Source organism: Pipistrellus hanaki (assembly GCF_964339955.1).
Source record: "Pipistrellus hanaki genome assembly, chromosome: 5".
Classification (NCBI taxonomy): domain Eukaryota; kingdom Metazoa; phylum Chordata; class Mammalia; order Chiroptera; family Vespertilionidae; genus Pipistrellus; species Pipistrellus hanaki.
Genome location: NC_140507.1, coordinates 71,598,420 through 71,616,944, shown reverse-complemented (window position 1 = coordinate 71,616,944; position 18,525 = coordinate 71,598,420). Strand labels below are relative to the sequence as shown.

Below are 18,525 nucleotides of genomic sequence, written 5' to 3'. Positions count from 1 at the left end.
AGAGGGAAAGAGAGAGAAACATCCATGATGAGAGAGAATCATGGATTGGCTGCCTCTTGCAAGCCCTCCAATGGGGATCGAGCCCACAACCTGGGCTCGTGCCTTTCACCGGAATCGAACCTGGGATCTTTCAGTATGCAGGCCAACGCTCTATCCACTGAGCCAAACGGGCCAGGGCTATTTATTGTTTTTCTTTTAAATTTTTGTTGAATTTATTGGGCAACATTGGTTAATGAAATTATATAGTATTTATTAGTTGATTGATTATTTATTTATCCCACCAAAGTACCTTTTCTGGAGCCGGTCCCTGGGCTGCACCAGGACCCCCACCGTCCCCAGGGTGTGCCCCTTACACAGTTCTGCCAGTGGCCCTTTCCTTTTGTCTCCGGGGTGACTTCCACCCTCTCCCCTTCATGTCCCGGACCTGATTTTCCGAGTGACCCTGAGCGCGCCCGCTCCCACTCAGGGGTCCAGAAGCAGCAGACCCCACCTGCTTTGCACCCCGGCATCCTGGCATCCTAGCGCTTTCCCGGGTGTGCGCGGGAGGGAGTCCGGGCGGGGCTGCACGCTCTGGGGGCTTGGCGGGGAGGAGCGGGGGCGAGCTGGGGTCCAGGGCTGGGGGCGCAGGGTGGGGTCCGGTGCTGGGGGCGCGGGGTGGGGTCTGGGCTGGGCTGCGCGCGCGGGCGCGGGGCGCAGGGCGGTGGTGACCTTGGCCGGGGGCGCGGGTCCCCGGGGAGGGGCGGAGCGCGGCGCCCGGCGGGCGGGCAGGCGGGCGGGCGGGCGGGGACGGCGCGGGCACGGCGGCGGCAGCAGCGGCGGGCACGCGGGGGGCGGCGGCGCGGGAGCGGACACGGAGCCGGCCAGCAGCAGCGGCGGCGGCGCCCCAGGGACCAGCGCCCAGGTAGGCGGCCGGGCCAGGCCGGGGGCCGGGGCGTGGGCCTGCTGCATCCCACTCGCCTGCCCGCGGGGCCCTTCCCTGCGCGCATCTCCTTTGTCCGAGCCCCACCCTCGCGGCCGGCCTGAGGGGCCGGGCCCTCCTCCCGGCGGCCCAGAACCGGAACCTCTCCCTGTCCACTGTGCCCTGGCCTGGCCGCCCTGCTCTCCCACCTTGGACAGCTCCCCTCCGCGTCCTCCCTGCCCCCACCATACCCACAGGGCGCCCCCGCGGCCGAGCCAGCCCCTCTCCGGCCCTCCCCAGACCCTCTGTCTGGGTTGGCCGTCCCACTCAGCCAGGACCCCTCCACGGGGTCCTGGGCCTGTCTGGGTTGGCCGTCCCACTCAGCCAGGACCCCTCCACGGGGTCCTGGGCCCTGGGCCTGTCTCCCCCCACCGCTGCCCGACTAGCCCTCTGGTCCTCTCCACCCAGTCAAGCCCCTCACTCAGGAGCCTTCACTGGTCTGGCTCCCTCCCTTCCTACTTAGGTCCTCCTCTGGCCAAGGGGAGCCCCTGGGCTGCCCCCCCTGAGTGTGTCTCTCCTCTCTCAGCGCCCTAGAGCAGGCCCTCTCCCACCAAGCCTCTCCCAAGTCCCTGGTTAGACCCCTGCCCCCACCCCCTACCCCCAATTTAGGCAAGTACCTCCCCCAGGCCCTCCCCGGGGTCCAGCCTGCTTTCTTGCACCTAAGGTTGCTGCATCTTCCCCCATTGGGCTCTGGGGACCTAGGGCTGGGCTGATTCCCTCCTGGGGTATCAGGGTGGGTTGCTTTGCACGGGAGGGGGACTCCCAGCTGTCAGGCCACCCAGGGCCAGTTCAAATCCTGCTCTGCTCTGCCCCCTCCCTGCTCTGTGACCTTGAGCCAGTGCCTCCCCCTCCAATCCTCATTGCCTGAGACCCCTCCCCCACTCCTGCCCCGCAGGAGGTGAAGGTGGTTTTCAAATGAATGCCTGGCATGGACTAAGGTGATTAAATGGGGCGGGGGGCGGGGGGGGGAGGTCCTATTCAGAGATCCCAGCCCCCAGAGGGGCCTCTCCTGGAGATACCCTACTGGCTGGCCTGCACCCCTGCCAGGGGGTCTGCACCCAGGGCAAAGCTGGGGCTGGGTGCGGGGCAGCAGAACCAATTGTCACTGGCCACACCAGGTCCCCAGGCCAGTTGTGGTGGTGCCTGGCTGCACACTGTGTACCCATCCAGAAAGAGCAGTGTCTGCAGAGCTGGCTGGCACCCCTTGCCAGCCCCCCACCGAGTGTCCTCTCGTGTGGAGCACTGCCATGCATGTCGCCACGTCACCAGCATGCCTAGCAGCCAGTCATGAGTTGGTACTGCTAAAGCTCCTGGAAGTTTGGCTGGCACATAATTTATGGAGTATGTGCCGGCTATTAGTTTTTCTGACAAACCTGGTACTTTTCGGTCATTCAGAACTTGCCTTCCCAGCCCACTACAGGCCAAGTGCTTCGCACTCTGAGCTCCTGCGATCAATAATCCTGACCATCCACCCTTATCGAGGGTTTCCTTGTGCCAAGCACTTGCGTTAGTAAGGGCTTTCTCCAGCTTATCACACCCTCTTCCCTGCAACTCTGGGGAATGGGCACTGAGTTTCACGGAGAAAACTGAGGCTCAGAGACACCAAGTTACCTGCCCACATTCCTGCCATCAGGCTCACATCATCGGGCCTTGCACACACACACACACACACACACACACACCCCTCTAGGGAAAGTAACTGGCTGAAGGGAGGAAGGAGGAAGGGATGGGTCTCTCCTGCTCTTTATAAAGAAGGACACAGATGCTGAGCCAGGCCTCCTGTCTGCCATCCCCATTCTAGGGCTCCTCCGTCTCCATCGCTGCAGGAATTCGGGGTTGTGACTCCCCAAGGCTGATGGGCCTCTCTGAGCTCAGGATAGGGAGAGATGATAAGCGGACCCCCTTCTGGGGAGCTTTGTGCCTGTGGATATGGATATATTGGGCCTGAGTGGGAGGCCACGGCGGGCAGACCAGAGCCTGGGTGCAGAGTTTAGGGAGCAGGTATTTTCTCTCTTTGGCCTCGGTTTTAATTTTCTCATCCCCAATCTGGATGTGCATCCCTGCCTTTCAGGGCTGCTATGGGGAAATCGGTGTCCTGATTTGCACATTGGGATTCTGGAGCCTCCAGCATTAGGATCAAGCTTATGGCATGAGGGCAGGAGAATGGCTTTAAGATGCGGGTGCCCAGGGTCATGGCCCTGGCCAACTGATTCATCATTTCCAGGGCTGAGGCCCTGCAAGCTGCATTTGAAAGATGTCCCACAAGGTTGAGGAGCCTCTGGGCTGATGGGAGAGCAGGGAGCCTGCGATTTTTGGAGAGGGGCACCACGTCAGCCACTTTGCAGAGGGGGAAACTGAGGCTTAGCAGCTTGCCCAGGTCACACGTCCAGGCCTGCTGGCTTGCAGGAGCCCACGGCTAAGCTGAGAGGGAAAAGCCCATGCAGCCAGGATGAGTGGCTGGGGGAGCATGCATGTGGGGCAAGGAGTCACCTTCACTTCCCTTCCAGCCCAGAGTTCCCTGGGAAGGAGCTTAGGCCCCAGATTCTGTTGAGGGGAAGAGCAGAAGAGGGGGCTGGCTCTGAGCCTGCACGCAGGGCAGAATTGCAAAGTCAGCTAAACCAACCAGAAGGGCCTTCCCAGGACACAGGAGAAAGGCCACCTCCTCTGAGAAGCCTTCCCTCCTGCCCCCAGGCCTAGAGCTGTTCCCTCCAGGCCAGGTGGCCTTTTGCATCTGCCACTCCTCTCTGTTCAGGGTCGGCCTGGGGTATTGGCAGCTGGCACGGGCCCTCCTGGCTCCGACCTCCACCCCCGGCGTGGAAGATGCCTGAGCAGAGCAATGACTACCGGGTGGTGGTGTTCGGCGCGGGCGGCGTGGGCAAGAGCTCGCTGGTGCTGCGCTTCGTGAAGGGCACATTTCGAGACACCTACATCCCCACCATCGAGGACACCTACCGGCAGGTGATCAGCTGCGACAAGAGCGTGTGCACGCTGCAGATCACCGACACCACCGGCAGCCACCAGTTCCCGGCCATGCAGCGGCTGTCCATCTCCAAGGGCCACGCCTTCATCCTGGTCTTCTCCGTCACCAGCAAGCAGTCGCTGGAGGAGCTGGGGCCCATCTACCAGCTCATCGTGCAGATCAAGGGCAGCGTGGAGGACATCCCGGTCATGCTGGTGGGCAACAAGTGCGATGAGACGCAGCGAGAGGTGGACACCCGTGAGGCCCAGGCGGTGGCCCAGCAGTGGAAGTGCGCCTTCATGGAGACGTCGGCCAAGATGAACTACAATGTCAAGGAGCTCTTCCAGGAGCTGCTCACGCTGGAGACACGCCGGAACATGAGCCTCAACATCGACGGAAAGCGCTCCAGCAAACAGAAGAGGACAGACCGCATCAAGGGCAAATGCATCCTCATGTGAGCCTGGGATGCCCCCCTGCAGACAGCCCCTGTCCTGGCCCCTGTTCCGGCCCCACGCCTCCCCCCACACCATCCTGCAGCCACTGCCTTCTCCTCCTCTCTCCCCATCTTCCCAATTCCCCTCCTCTCTCTCCTTTTCACGTCCACTTCTCTGCCATCAGCCAACATCCCCGATGGGGACACTGAGGCCCTGGTGAGCCCTGCAGGTCTGGGGCTCCGTCCTTCTGCCTTCTGCTCTGTCTCTCTGCCCCCACTCCTGTCTGTGACCCCCCAAAGCCAAGTGCTAGAAATGGCCCCCTTGATCGGCACATGGGAAAACGGGGAAGCTGTCTGTCCCTGTGGGGACTGAGGACACTGGATTTTCCCACCTCTGCCTGTCTCTGTTCCTCCCAGGACCCCCATTTCTGGTCCTTTCCTTTGGGTGCCCCCAGCCAGACCTGTGCCGCCCTACCCATTAGATCACTGTGACCTTGCTGGGAGGGACAAGTGGAAATGCACAGGAACCTTACATTTTGTTTTCTCCTACTTGGTGTTTAACATACACTCCTACTCCCCACCTCCGTCCCTCATGACCTCTGGCCTGTGCTCCCTGCCCCAGGTCCTTGACCATGTCTCTCTCCACGGTTGGGGGGGAGTGGCTTGCAGGATGGACCTCAGGCCATCAGGCAATAACCACAGGGCTTGTGGCCGTGCCCTGCCAGCCCAGAACCCCACTCCTCTCCCAGCCTGGGCCTGGCGTGCAGGCAAGGGAGGCCCAGGACTGGCCCATGACCACAGCACAACTCGGGGACTGCCCGGTGTAAAAATGGGGGGGCTTTCCTGGACACGGCCTACAGAGATTGGCACGGTGCATCACCACTGAGCCCTAGGCAGGGGTCTGGGGTGCTGGGTGGGGTGCCTGGGGCCCTGTCCAGAGGGGTAAGGCAGAACCCTGCCTAGCCCACTTCCTCCCACCACCTGTACCCCAGAGAGGGGAACCCCGGGAAGGCTTGTGTCTTGCAGTTGGGGTGTCTCTGCAACCGTGAGATTCTGAGTGTTTTGGTGTACGAGTCTAGGTGTCTCTGCACTCTTGGGACTGTGTCTGACAATGACAGGCGAGGGTTGGGGAGTGACCATGGGATGGTGCATTTGTGCAAATTGCTGTGTAGGGGCCAAGGTGTCTATATATGTGTCTGTGTGTGCCTGTGTGTGTGTGTGTGTGTCACTGGGGTGGTGCGTGCACGTGGCAGTCCGTGTATTTAGTAACACAGGGGCGGGTGGTGGCGTTGTTTACAGGTCAGGATATTTGTGATGTAACAGCATGAGTGTGGCTGTAAGTGCCTGTGTTTTCGGGAGTGAGTGACGTGATTTACTGGGGAGAATCTGTGAACCTGTCTTGTTCTCACTGTGTCTTACGCTATAGCAAGGTGACTCTCAGCTAAAAAAACAAACAAACAAAAACACCTGTATCAGTCAGCTACTTCTACATAACAAATGACCACAAACTCAGCAACTTGAAACTATACACATTTATCATCTCCCAGTTTCTGTGGTTCAGGATCCCAGGCCTGGCTTAGCTGGGCCTTCTGTTCGGGGTCTTCTGAGGCTAGATCAGAGAGCTGCGCAGGCCTCAGTCTCCTCTGGAGGCCTGCCTGGGAAGCACCCGCTCCCAGCTCCATGCTCCTCTGCAGCTGGCAGTTCCCTGCAGCTGCAGGACCGAGCACCTCAGCTGCTCACTGGCTGTTGACGGGAGTTGCCCTCATGTTCTTGCCCCACGGGCCTCTCCCTGGGCCTCTTGCAGCATTGGGTGTCAGAAAGCTGTATGTGTGGATGCTTGTGTGCTTGTGTGCACTCTGAGACTGAACTGTGAGAGAGAGAGAGAGAGAGAGAGAGAGAGAGAGAGAGAGAGAGAGAGAGAGAAAGAGAGGAGAGACAGGCCATGTGGCCGTCTAGTCATGTGATCACATAGGACTATTGAGAGACTGTTTGTGTCCAACTTAGTGAAAGAGTGTTTATTTTTCTTTGTTCACGTGACTGCTTACTCCAAAATGCTATGGGACACACTATGAGAGAGAGGGAGTGTGTATGTGCGTGTGCGTGTGTGTGTGTGTGTGTGTGTGTGTGTGTGAGTGTGTGTGTGTGTGTGTGTGCAAGCACGCACCTGTGACTGCCAGACACATGGATGAGCCCACGGAAGAATTGGTAGCATTCTGTCTGATCACAGCTGAGTCCCCTGATCCTGTGGTAGGTCCAGGGCCCACCAACAGCTGGTGTTGCTCCCTCCCCCGCCCCGGGAGTGGTTCCTGGGCCTTGAAGGTGCCTGAGTGGGTGAGGCTGGGCACTGGGTCTGCGGCCCTTTCTCAGGGACACACCCGGATAGCACAATCTCCCTGGGGCCCCGCCCCTCCAGGCTTCTCCTGCCTCAGGCCCTGCCCTGCCCCTGGGGACTGAGAGGCTCTGCAGCAGGAGGGGCAGAGCCCGCCCAGGCTATCGGCCTGTCCTGCCTGGGTGTCCTTGGGTCTGGGGACCATGCCAGGCCATGCTTGCTGTAATCCTGTTTCTGCCCGTTCTCCCCCTGCATGTGTACCCCCACCCCCATTGTGGGGTCTGTGTAGTATTCGCTCTAGAAATAGTCTTTCCTGCAATAAAGAAGTGGATCCTACATTCCCACCCGTGGTCCTTCTTTGGGGTGGGGGGGTCAGCTGGCCATCTGTAAAAGATGAGGACACGAAGGATGGGAGGTGAGGGTTGAAAGGGGTAAGGGACGGGGTAAGTATGGGGATGAGGAAGGGAGGGGCTGAGAGGTGGGCAGTGAGAGCCTGTGGGAAGGAGGGGAGGGAGGAGATGTGACAGGCGGAGAGGGCCGGGAGGAAGGAAGGAGAGACAGGAGCAATCTGGCTCCAGGGCTTCTGCCTGGGCTTGGAGAACACTGGCCCTGTGTAGCTCTGGCCCAGGCTCCTCTGCACACGTTAGCTGGGACACCTTCCCTGGACTTCCTGTGAATGTGGGCAACCCCCCTGCAGGGCTCACAGAGCAGGTGAGTAGGGGTGCTCGCAGATGCCCGGGTAGGGGGGACTGAGCAGGGAGGAACTGCCCTCCTCCTCACCCCCCTGCACCTGCCCCATGTGACTTCTCAGCCTCCTTCCCACCCATTCAGACTAGGCCAGGCAGGTGTCTCCGCGGGAAGAGATAAAGTCTATTCAGGGACTGACTGGGAAGAAGAATTGAGACACCATCCATCCATTCATTTGTTCGTTCATTCATTCATTCATTCATCCATCCAATATGTAATAGGCCTGGCCCGTTCCTGGATATTGGACACAAAACAAGGATTGACTGAAACCCAGAGCCCCTGCCCTCTCAGAGCTTATAACCAACTGGGGGAGAGGACATCCCCCATGCACACCCCGAAGAGCTGAGTCGGGTCATTTCAAATACCCTGTTTCCCCGAAAATAAGACAGTGTCTTATATTAATTTTTGCTCCCAAAGATGCACTAGGTCTTATTTTCAGGGGATGTCTTCTTTTTCCATGAAGAAGAATATGGTACACATTTATTGTTAAATGAAAATAAAGGAATTTATTACCTGTATACGGTATGGTAGTACAGTAGTTGTCAACACAAATCAGACAAACTGTGAATCCTACAGTATCAAGAATTTACTCATTTATTCAATGACAATCATGTCATCATCTTCTGGAACATCATCATAACAATCCAATTCCTGAATTTCCTGGTGAATTTCTTGTGACTCCATTTCTTTCAGAATCAGTGGACCAAATCACTCATGTTTAGCAATAGCATTCTGAGACAGAGCCTAGGGGGGCCTTATTTTCGGGGGGATGCCTTATATTTCACTCAGAAGGAAACCTGTAAGTAGGTCTTATTTTCGGAGGATGTCTTATTTTCGGGGAAACACGGGTACATGCTGGGAGGAAGGGAAACCTGGACTCCAAAAGTGACATGGGGACAGGAGTCCAGGTGGTTAGGAGGCTAAGCTGACTCAGGAGGTGACACTGAGCTGACACATGAAGGTGAAGTACAGGGCAGCCAGAAGAGAATGGCCTGGGATAGAGCACCAGGCTGGGAGAACAGCATGTGCAAAGGCCCTGAGGCAGGAACCAATGAAGGCCAGAGTGGCGGGAGAGGAGTGAAGGAAGGGTGGTAGCCAAGGAGCTCAGAGAGGTAAGCAGGGTCACACAGGGCCCAGTGCGCTGTGGGAAGAGCCTGGGCCTTGATGACAAGGGCACTGGGATGTCATGGGAACACTGTGGAGACCACAAGCTCTGATGCCACCACACTTATTTCAATCAGTTGAGGGGAACAGGCAGGCATTAAGAGCCCCATCTTACTCGGAGAGGAACCCACGGGGCTTTGGATTTTCCATTTGCTAAAAGGCTCAGAGCTGTTTACAAACTTACAAGCAGGGCCGGGACTAGGTAAGGAGTGTGAGACACTCAACATGGGCGCAAAATTTAAGGGGAGGGGCTTGCCAAAAATCTCAGCCATCAAGAAACATATATATATATATATATATATATATATATATATATATATATATATATATATTTACTGATTTTAGAGAGGAAGGGAGAGAAATAGAGAAACAGAAATACCAATGATGAGAGAGAATCATTGATTGGCTGCCTCCTGCATGCCCCCCCTCTGGAGATTGAGCCCACAACCAGGCATGTTCCCTGAACCGGTGACCACTTGATTCATGGGTCAACCCTCAACCACTGAGCCCACCCTGGCCAGCCTTAATGCACTATTTAATGCAAAGGAAGCTGTGGTGAACAATGCATTCATCTTTTAGGTGAGGATAGGACCTGACAACGCCCGGGCTAAGGAAAGTCAAGAACGATGGTTTGCACAAGTGCAGAAGCGTATTTTGTCTTTCTTGAAAAATTTGGTACAGTATTTTTGTTCATCCAGGATTATTTTGGTACTTAATTTGAAATTTAAAAAAATATCATTAATGTGTAAAAATATATCCTTTGATGGCAAGGAATTTGAGAAAATGCTTCACTTGCCTCACCCCAGTCCTGGCCCTGCCTGTAGCTGTGCACCAAGCTGCTGCAGGGATCACCAGACCTTCCGATTTTTCAAAAGCACCTGGAAATCTGGATTTCTTTTTGTGAATTGCCTGATTTTTTATTTTTATTTTTGTAACAGGGACACAATTTAATGATTTTATTTTTTTTGTAGTCTTTCTTTCTTTCTTTCTTTTTTTTTTTTTTTACAAGTCAGGTGCCATAGCATTTAAACAATTCATCTTTTAAAAAGTGCATTTGCAGCATCAAAAGAAATAGTCTGTTTTTAAGTGGCAATGAATTTAGAGGTTTTTAAAAATATATATTTTTATTGTTTTTTTACAGAGAGGAAGAGAGAGTTAGAAACATCAATGATCAGCCTACAACCAAGGTACATGCCCTTGACTGGAATCGAACCTGGAACCTTTCAGTCCGCAGGCCAACGCTCTATCCACTGAGCCAAACCGGTTTCAGCGAATTTAGAGTTTTTAAAGGCTGTTTGGACTACATCTCACCCAGGGACTATGTGAGCTTGAGACCCTGTGGGAGCCATTAGTTTGCGACTCTAGTTCAGCCAGTAATTCCTCTGAGGATAAGCAGGCGGGGGAGTGAGATGGCCCCACAGGCACTTAGTTCTCTCTGTGCGCTGCAGGGGAGGTTCCTACAGGGATGATAGGAGCCCTGGGGCTCCCAGCTGGGAGGCCGGCAGCTCTCAGATCACAGAACCGCAGTGTTACACCAAGTTCCTCAAGACCAGAATATGGTGGCTGCCTCCTCCTGTGTAAAAAACTCTTCCCTCCATGAGCTCTGGATGCTTTTGGAGACATCCTAAATGTTTTCCAACATCACCAGGGGAGCATGTTAAAAATGCACACCCCAGGGGTCCAGGTCCTCCAGGATTCTGGATCATTCTATAAGGAAGGAAGCCATAGGAAATTGAGAAATCCTGGAAATTATGAGACAGGCTTGGGAGAATGAACTTAGGTTAAACCTGAGACTCAATTTCCACCTCTGTAAAATGAGGATTTTTAAATCATTTCTCCTCTAGCCTTATGCAGAGGGTACAACAAAAGGGAGCATTTATTTTTAGTGTCTGGTAGGCCACGCGACTGATCACGAGGGGACGTTCTTCCCGCTCCGCAAGCGAGCCCCAACATCTAGGATTTGGAATTCGACCTCGAGCCCCCCACTCGGGATTCGAACTCGCGAAAAGCCACCACGCCTCCTTGGCGTCACCAATTAAGTCGCCTCTGGAAACCCGCGTGCAGCCCGGTGTTCTATTTGCTTTTTAGCATAGCCCCGCCCCTCCCGCGCGGTGCCCGCTCTCGGGTGGCCGGCCACAGTGCCACTCAGCGCTCCGCCTCCAGACCCGGCTCACGCCCGGAGCCCCGCCCCCTCCCTGCGCGCAGCCTACTCCGCTGCTCGCCCCGCGCCCCGCCCTGGGCCGGCCTCCCGCCGCCGGGGCCCACGATTGGCTGCGAGGGCAGCCGGCCCCGCCCCCGGGAGCCGGCCCCGCCCCCAGAGCGCCGGCCCCGCCCCCAGAGGGGAGCGAGCACTGGTGCTCCGGGCGGCGGGTTCGGCTGCGCAGTGGGGCTGAGGCGGCCGCGGCGGCCGGAGCGCAGGTAAGGGCGCGTGCGGTCGTGGTCCCGGACGAGGTCCGCCGCCCTCCTCTCCGCCGCTGAGGGGCGGCCAGGGCGGCGGGGAGGCTCGGCAGCCCGGGATGTGTGTGTGTGGGGGCTCAAAGAGGGCTCCCGTGGGCTGCGGGCTTGGGGGTCGCTGTCTGCTGAGGAGGGCGCTGTGGGACTGGAGTTGGGATATGGGCTGGGCCTGGGGGTGTGGAGGTCAGCTGAGGAGGTGTCTGAAGTTGAGGTCCGGGTTAGCTGGGGAGGGCATGGGGGTGAGGTTGGGGGTCGAGATTAGCTGGGGACGGCATTGGGAGTGAGGCTGGGGGTTAGGGTTAGCTGGGGAGGGCATTGGGAGTGAGGCTAGGGGTTAGGGTTAGCTGGGGAGGGCATTGGGGGGAGGCTGGGGGTCGAGGCTAGCTGGGGAGGGCATTGGGGGTGAGGCTGGGGGTCGAGGTTAGCTGGGGAGGGCATTGGGGGTGAGGCTGGGGGTCGAGGTTAGCTGGGGAGGGCATTGGGGGGGAGGCTGGGGGTTAGGGTTAGCTGGGGAGGGCATTGGGGGGAGGCTGGGGGTTAGGGTTAGTTGGGGAGGGCATTGGGGGGAGGCTGGGGGTCTGGGTTAGTTGGGGAGGGCATTGGGGGGAGGCTGGGGGTTAGGGTTAGCTGGGGAGGGCATTGGGGGAAGGCTGGGGGTTAGGGTTAGCTGGAGAGGGCATTGGGGTGAGGCTGGGGGTTAGGGTTAGCTGGGGAGGGCATTGGGGTGAGGCTGGGGGTTAGGGTTAGCTGGGGAGGGCATTGGGGGTGAGGCTGGGGGTCGAGGTTAGCTGGGGAGGGCATTGGGGGGGAGGCTGGGGGTTAGGGTTAGTTGGGGAGGGCATTGGGGGAAGGCTGGGGGTTAGGGTTAGCTGGGGAGGGCATTGGGGGAAGGCTGGGGGTTAGGGTTAGCTGGGGAGGGCATTGGGGGGAGGCTGGGGGTCTGGGTTAGTTGGGGAGGGCATTGAGGTGAGGCTGGGGGTTAGGGTTAGCTGGGGAGGGCATTGGGGGGAGGCTGGGGTTCTGGGTTAGCTGGGAAGGGCATTGGGGGAAGGCTGGGGTTTAGGGTTAGCTGGGGAGGGCATTGGGGGTGAGGCTGGGGTCGAGGTCAGCTGGAGAGGGCATTGGTGGTGAGGCTGGGTGTCGAGACTAGCTGGGGAGGGGACGGGGTTCGAGTTGAGGGTGAAGGTTATGTGAGGAGGGGCCGGGAGTGGAGTTGGAGTGGAGGTTAGGCGAGGAGGAGTGCGCTGGGGATGGAATTGGGGGGTCGAGGTGTCCGGGAGGGGTGACGATGGAGGAATGTGGGGTTTGGGTGAGCTGGGAAGGGCCAGAGGGCAGAAGGAGAGAAGGCTGAGGGATGGAGGTGGGGTCAGCCCCGGTTCGAAGGGGTCAGAGGGATGTGGCATTAGGAGTGCAGGGGGTGTTGAGAAAGGAGGTGGGGCCCCAGTGATGGTGGGATAGAGGGATGGATGGCAGGTGTTTTGTGGGTAGTTGACTAGCCGGGAGGACATTGGGTGGGGTCTTGTTGGAACTCAGTTATCCGGACTGTGGAAGGGATTGGTCCCCTCGTTTTTTTTGGGGGGGGGGAGCTAATCATTTGGTGTAGAAGGGAGGGTTAGGTGCTGCGAGGTGTGTGTCTGGGATGTAGGGTGCATAGGAGAGCATCTTGGGAAGCAGAAAAAGCTGGTGTCGGTGACTGGATTCTTCAGGGATTTTTGGGCTCGGGAGCGAAGAACCAAAGTGGGAGCTTTGGGGACAATGATCCTGAGGGGCGTGGGCAGCACGTTGGCACTTCATTATTCCTGGGTAACGGGGGTGGCTAGGGGGCGGAAGGTGGGTGGGAGAAGACAGGCTTGATGAGCAGCGGGGAGGAGAGGGCCCCCACTCTTGCAAGGTGTCAGCGTGGCAAAGGAGTTCACAAACGCTGTTCTCAGATGCCGAGGTCCCCCCTAAGGTTAACAGTGCGTCGGCCTCTGGCTTGGCCAGCTGGCCTCTGGAGTTCTCGTTTACTCCGTGAGGTAGGAATGACACGACAGCAGCAGGCACCTCCTAGGACCGCGGGGCAAGTCAAAGTCAGAGGAGAGAATGCATGCACCTCGCACACTCCTGGCGCATGGCGAGGCTACGTGCAGCATCGATGATAACGTTCTAAATTAAGGTATTTGGGGGGGAGGGGAGGAAGGTGGGTGGATAGAATAACTGGGCTGTCAGGGAGGGAAGAGGGAAGGAATCAGAGCTTGACTCCAGTGCTTCAGCCTTGTGGGGCGCACAGAAGAATCACTCCTTGTGCTTTCACACAAAAGTCTGCTAAAAGGAGAAGAAGAAAAGTCCCTGTTGTTAAAAGCGAGGGGGGAAACACGCCAGGGAAAGAAGAATCTGTTTGACTCTGATGCCGGGGGATTCTGGAGGTTTGTTAAGGAACGAGCATGTCTACCTAAGAGGAGGCTGATGGGACACCCTGACGTAGGTGTCCCCCTCAGGAGCCACTCGCATGTGTGCCCCGGAGGGAACTGTTGGGCCACGATTATCTGCGCTCATAGACCTGGGTCCTTCCATAGGCTCAGCTGCCTTTCGGGCGGTCCTGGGTGCTGTGGGGTGCTGAGCAGCATCCCTGGCCCCCACCCACACGATGCCAGGAGCACCCCTAGTCATGACAACCACGGATGCCCCCAGATGGCACTCCGTGTCCCTGGGAGTGACATGGCCCCAGGGGAGACCCCCAGTTGTAAAGAAAACTAAGTTGTTTTCTCCTTTAAAAACCACATTCTTAGCAAGTTCAGCCCAGATTTGGAGGTTGTTGCTAAATCATTCACTGTTCTCATTTTAAGAGGGGGCAGGGGGTGGGGTGGGGGGAATCACACCGCTTTTAGAGAATTTTGGAAACACTGACCTCTTTCTAGGCGGGTCTTTGGTGCGGCCTTTGACCACTGAGGCTGATTTTGAATCTGGAATTAAGTCATCTACTCCAGTCATTGGAAGGTGCCAGAGTGTGCAGTCTGCTTCCCAGAGCATGAAGCTTGAGTTCCTCAGGGAATTCTGGGCCTTCAGTAGCAAAGATCCTGTGACCGACGCCATTGTAAATCCTGGGCCCTGTGGTCTGGAGGGAAAGACAACCGAATGGGAAGCATCCTGACACACAGACAGCTCAGCTCCTTGTTGACTGAACGGAGGCGTTTCCGTCCTGGCCCGCCATGTAGTAGTGTAAAAAGCTTCTTCCGTTCAAGCTGTCATCACAGGTTTCCTCATTTGCACCTGTAAGCAAACGATCGTCTTTGAAACCGTATTTACCAGCTCATTCATGTTCTTGAAACTCCGTTGTCATTTCTAACATAATTTCTTACAAAAGGGTCGGTGGAATCTTCTGGAGCTTTTTTAGGGAGGCAGGTGCCCAGGACTGTTGTGTGATTGCTGGATATTGATACACTTATTCTTCCCCTTCCTTTGTGCCTGAACTGACCACGGTAGCTGTTGAAGCTTGGTCTCCCACTCACCCCTTGGTTGGGTCCTTTAAGGGCTTGGCCTGGGTCCCCGGGGTCCTCGAAAGGGATGGCTCCTGCAGTCCCAGGTCCCAGTGATGTTGGGGGGCTTCCCTCTGGTCCCACTGTTTGATTGGATCGTTCTGGACCTCGATTTTCATCCCTTTTGCCTTGTGCTGCCCTTTGGCGTGGCCTCTCTCTCCTCAGGGTCCAGAGGAAAGTGTTCTGTCACCCAGGAGACGTGGGGACCTGATGGGAGCTCAAAGGTGCAGTGACACGACCCAGGCAGTCTCCTCATCTTTCTCCTCCTTGACCACTCTGCGGAGCGTTGATGAGCTAGATTCCCTCAGTTGTCCTGCCCGCGGGTGGGCAGGAGGCTTTGCGCAGCGCTGAGACTCCTCCAGAAGTGGCTCCCGGTTCTCCTTGAATACCTTATGGAGGGGAAAGTCATTGTTTTTTACTTTTTTAAAAATTGAGGTACAATTTCCATACCATAGAACTCAGTCATTTTAAGCACATAATTTAAATTTTTTTGGTAAGGTTATCAAGTTACGCAACCATCCTCCTAAACCCATTTTATTTTATTTTTATTTTTAAATGGTACCTTTGTTATTTTTTAAAAAAGTGTTTTTATTGAGTTTTAGAGAGAGAGGAAAGGGGGGGGGGGACGAGAGAGAGAGAGAGAGAGAGAGAGAGAGAGAGAGAGAGGGAAACATCCATTGGCTGCCTCCTGCATGCCCCCTACTGGGGATGAGCCAGCAGCCTGGATGCCCCATTGGGAATCTAACTGGCCACCTTTGGTGAATGGGATGATGCTCAGTGAGCTGAGCCGCACTGGCCAGGGCTCCCTGAAGTTCGTTTTATAACATTCCATCCCCCCAGTGAGGTCCCCTGTCCCCATCAGCAATCATCCTCTTCTCCCTAGCCCCTGACAACCGCTAACTCACTTTCTGTCTCTGGATTTGCCTGTTTTGGACATTTTAAATGAGTGGAACCACACACTGTATGGCCTTTTGTACCTGACTTCTCACTGAGCATCATGTGTTCCTGGTTCCTCCACATTGTAGCCAGTGCCAGTGCTGCCCTCCTTTTTGTGTGGAAGGACACATTGTGTTTATCCGTTCATCCCTGATGGACATCTGGGCTGCTCCGCTCCCACCTTTAGCATTGAAGAATGGTGCTGCTATGGAAATGGCTTTTTTTTTTTCCCCCGGGCAGGCAACAGCCCACTACATCGAAGCGTGGGGGTGTTGTCTGGTGGCAGCCCTCTGGATTTCACCTCTCTCTCTTCCATGTTTCTGTCCCTGAGCTAAGTACTTCACTCTCTTACGCAGAGCATCCCGGCTGCTGGGTCAGCCCTGCACCCCTTCTTCCGGGCCAACCCCACAGGCCCAGGACCTGCTCTCTGACACAGATTGGTGTGTCATTTCCCCGCCACTTTGATCAACTTGTCACCCCCTCTGCAAAATAAAAACCCCTCCCCTGCTCACCTGACAAGGGAGATACCATGGTCCCAGGCGCTTTTCCGGGGAGAGGCTTGTCCATTGCACTCCCGGAGCGCCGACCCCTGTGATTCCCCAAACGAAGGAGACTCAGCCGCATGGTTTGTGGTGGTGGGGACTGTGTCCGAGCTCTCCCCTGCTTTTCTCATGTCACAACGTCCCATCGCGTAGTTTTCTCTGGTTGTGGACTGATGCTAATCTTCTAACTAATAACTTTTTGTGTATTTTACTCTTGCCATTGCCTCACTTTTTATAGTTCTTAACTAGGTTTTTTTTGTTTTTTTTGTTTTTTTTATCGGGAGAGAGACAGTAAAAAGAAAAATCCGTCACACAGACACAGCCTTCCTGGCACCGCGGGCTTCGCCCCCGTATCTTTCCTGAAGACCTTTACTTTGATTCCAAGAACCGTTCCTGACCCCCCCCCCCCCCCCCATACCACATGCCCAGGGTTTCTGGTTGGCTGGGTTGTTGTCTCCTTTGTCTGAAACCTTCCTTCCTTCCTTCCTCTCCCCAACAAAGGCTGGTTGTGTGCCTATTTTAAGCATCAGAACGTGTGCCAGGTGCCAGGAGCGCCCTGTGAATACACCGCTGTGCGCACACAAGGGGAGGCATGGATTCTGTTCCTGGCCCGGCCTTCTTGAGTTGGGGTCCTTGGGGGTGATAAAGATGGGACCCCAGGCCTATATATTCCATCCGTATTTTAGGTGCCCTTGGCGACAGTACGTCTTTCAGGGGGCAGAGAGGCAGGGTACCACCTGTGCACAGGACGGGCGTTCGGTAAAGAGACCAGAGAGAAGCTTTGCACTGACAAAGTAGTGGGGGGCCCAGGCCTGTGTGAGCACCAAAGGGGGGGGCTGGGTCTTTCCCTGTCCTCTCTTGCAGGGTCTGCCCCTGGATGTTGTTGACCTTGGGGCTTGGTCATTCTCTGTGGGAGGCAATCCAGGGAACTGTGGGGTGCTGGGCAGCATCCCAGGCCCCCTCCCACTTGATGCCAGGATGTGGTGCTGAGCAAGGTGAACTGATTTGCAGAAATTGATGCCTTTTTTGGAATTTCTGAAAGTCAGCTCTGTGGAGCTGATAAAATAGAGACAGTTCGTCTTTGGAGTCGGTTAGTTAGTTCGTTGAGAGGGTGCTGCCATCCCTGCGGGCTTGCGTGTGTGCACATGTGTGGTTTCCTGCTATTTCTGTGCTAACACGAGCAGGGACCTGGGCCAAAGGCCAGGGGATCCAGCTCTGCCTCCTGACAGTTACTGCTGGTCAGATCTCTTGTCCTTCATTGTCAAAGTCGTGACCCCGGCCCTGTCCCCTTAAGAAACTGCCCAGTTTGATGGACACACGAAGTCAGGAGGAACCAGAGATGGGAGGTGGACTCAGCCACGTCCGTGCAGACATTGTGCTGGAGAGCCAGGCTGTGACTGCGAGTCAGAGAAGGCCCGGTGCCACCGCCTTCTCTGTGCCCGAGTGACTTCCTGGGGCCCCTGCAGCAAAGCACCACAGACTGAAGCAACTGAAGTCTATTCTCTCCCAGTTCTGGGGCCCAGAAGTCCGAGTCAAGGAGTCACAGGGCCAAGCTCCCTCTGGAGGCCCCAGGGGAGGGTCCTGCCTGCCTCTTTCAGACTCCGGTGGTTTCCGGCACTCCTGGGCTTGGAGCCGCATCTCTCCAGTCTCGCCTCTGCCCTCACACTGCCTCTCCCTGTGCCTGTCAGAGAGACCCAGAGGTAGACAGCTGTCAGCATGGTGGAAACAGATTTAGTCAGGAGTTCCTGCAGCGGGGAGAAGAAAACTTAGTGTAGATCTGGGCTCAACTTTAGGTACAGCGTGGACCAGTGGGGACTTATAGCCAAGCAGCAGGTGGGATCAGAGGGTGGGAAATCACTAAGGAGAAACACCAGGGGGATTCTGGCTGCACCAGCTAACAGGATTCCGGCCGCAGGCAGAGTGATCCAACATCGTCTGGGGGAGTTGAGGGGGTGAGGACCCCGATTAGATATGAGAGTGGTCAGATATGAAAGGTGGAGGATGGAATGATCAACCACCTTAGCAGAATTCTTCCCAAAAGCTGAGGCCAAGTTGAACAGTGTGTCCAAATCTTCTTCCTCTTCTCTAAGGACACCCACTTCAGTATGACCTCACCCTAACTTGACTACATCTGCAAAGACCCCATTTCCAAAGAAGATCCCATTCCCAGGTACCAGGGTTAGGATACAGGCATATCTCTTTTTTTTTTGGGGGGGGGGGGGGTCGGGGGAGGTGGGGCACAATGCACTGCCCAGAAAGCAGTTGCCTGCTGGGTGAAATTCAGATTTTCTGGTGGCATGTGGTCCTAGTTGCCAAATGTTCTTCCTTTTCCTCCATCCCTCCTCTCTCCACACCAGAAAAAATAAAAATTCTCACCATCTCCCAGAAAGTGGGGGGTCGGGAGAGAGAAAGGGACCGTGAGAGGTTGGCCATCCGCGAGAGCTTGGCTGTGGGAGTGCACTGACCACCAGGGGGCAGCTCCTGTATT

General features: G+C 56.2%; 2 protein-coding genes across 4 annotated transcripts in view; both read left to right on the top strand.

Moving 5' to 3' along the window:
- The first annotated feature begins 805 nt into the window (after positions 1–805).
- Positions 806–7,015, top strand: DIRAS1 (DIRAS family GTPase 1). The gene is made up of 2 exons (XM_084884174.1): positions 806–901; positions 3,711–7,015. The coding sequence occupies exon 2, from the start codon at positions 3,779–3,781 to the stop codon at positions 4,373–4,375; it is 597 nt and encodes a 198-aa protein (XP_084740300.1). The 5' UTR covers positions 806–901; positions 3,711–3,778; the 3' UTR covers positions 4,376–7,015.
- A 3,896-nt stretch (positions 7,016–10,911) lies between these two features.
- The window catches only part of GNG7 (G protein subunit gamma 7), a 124,449-nt gene continuing 116,835 nt past the window's right edge, over positions 10,912–18,525 (top strand). Inside the window, exon 1 of one of the 3 annotated variants that reach the window (XM_084883575.1) lies at positions 10,912–11,008. The gene's annotated coding sequence lies outside the window, so the exon portion shown is untranslated. The remainder of the gene's footprint in view (positions 11,009–18,525) is intronic. The other 2 variants (XM_084883576.1, XM_084883579.1) reach the window with 2 other exon arrangements.

Coding starts and splice junctions, on each gene's coding strand:
- DIRAS1 (XM_084884174.1), top strand. CDS start 3,779: ATGCCTGAGCAGAGCAATGACTACCGGGTGGTGGTGTTCGGCGCGGGC.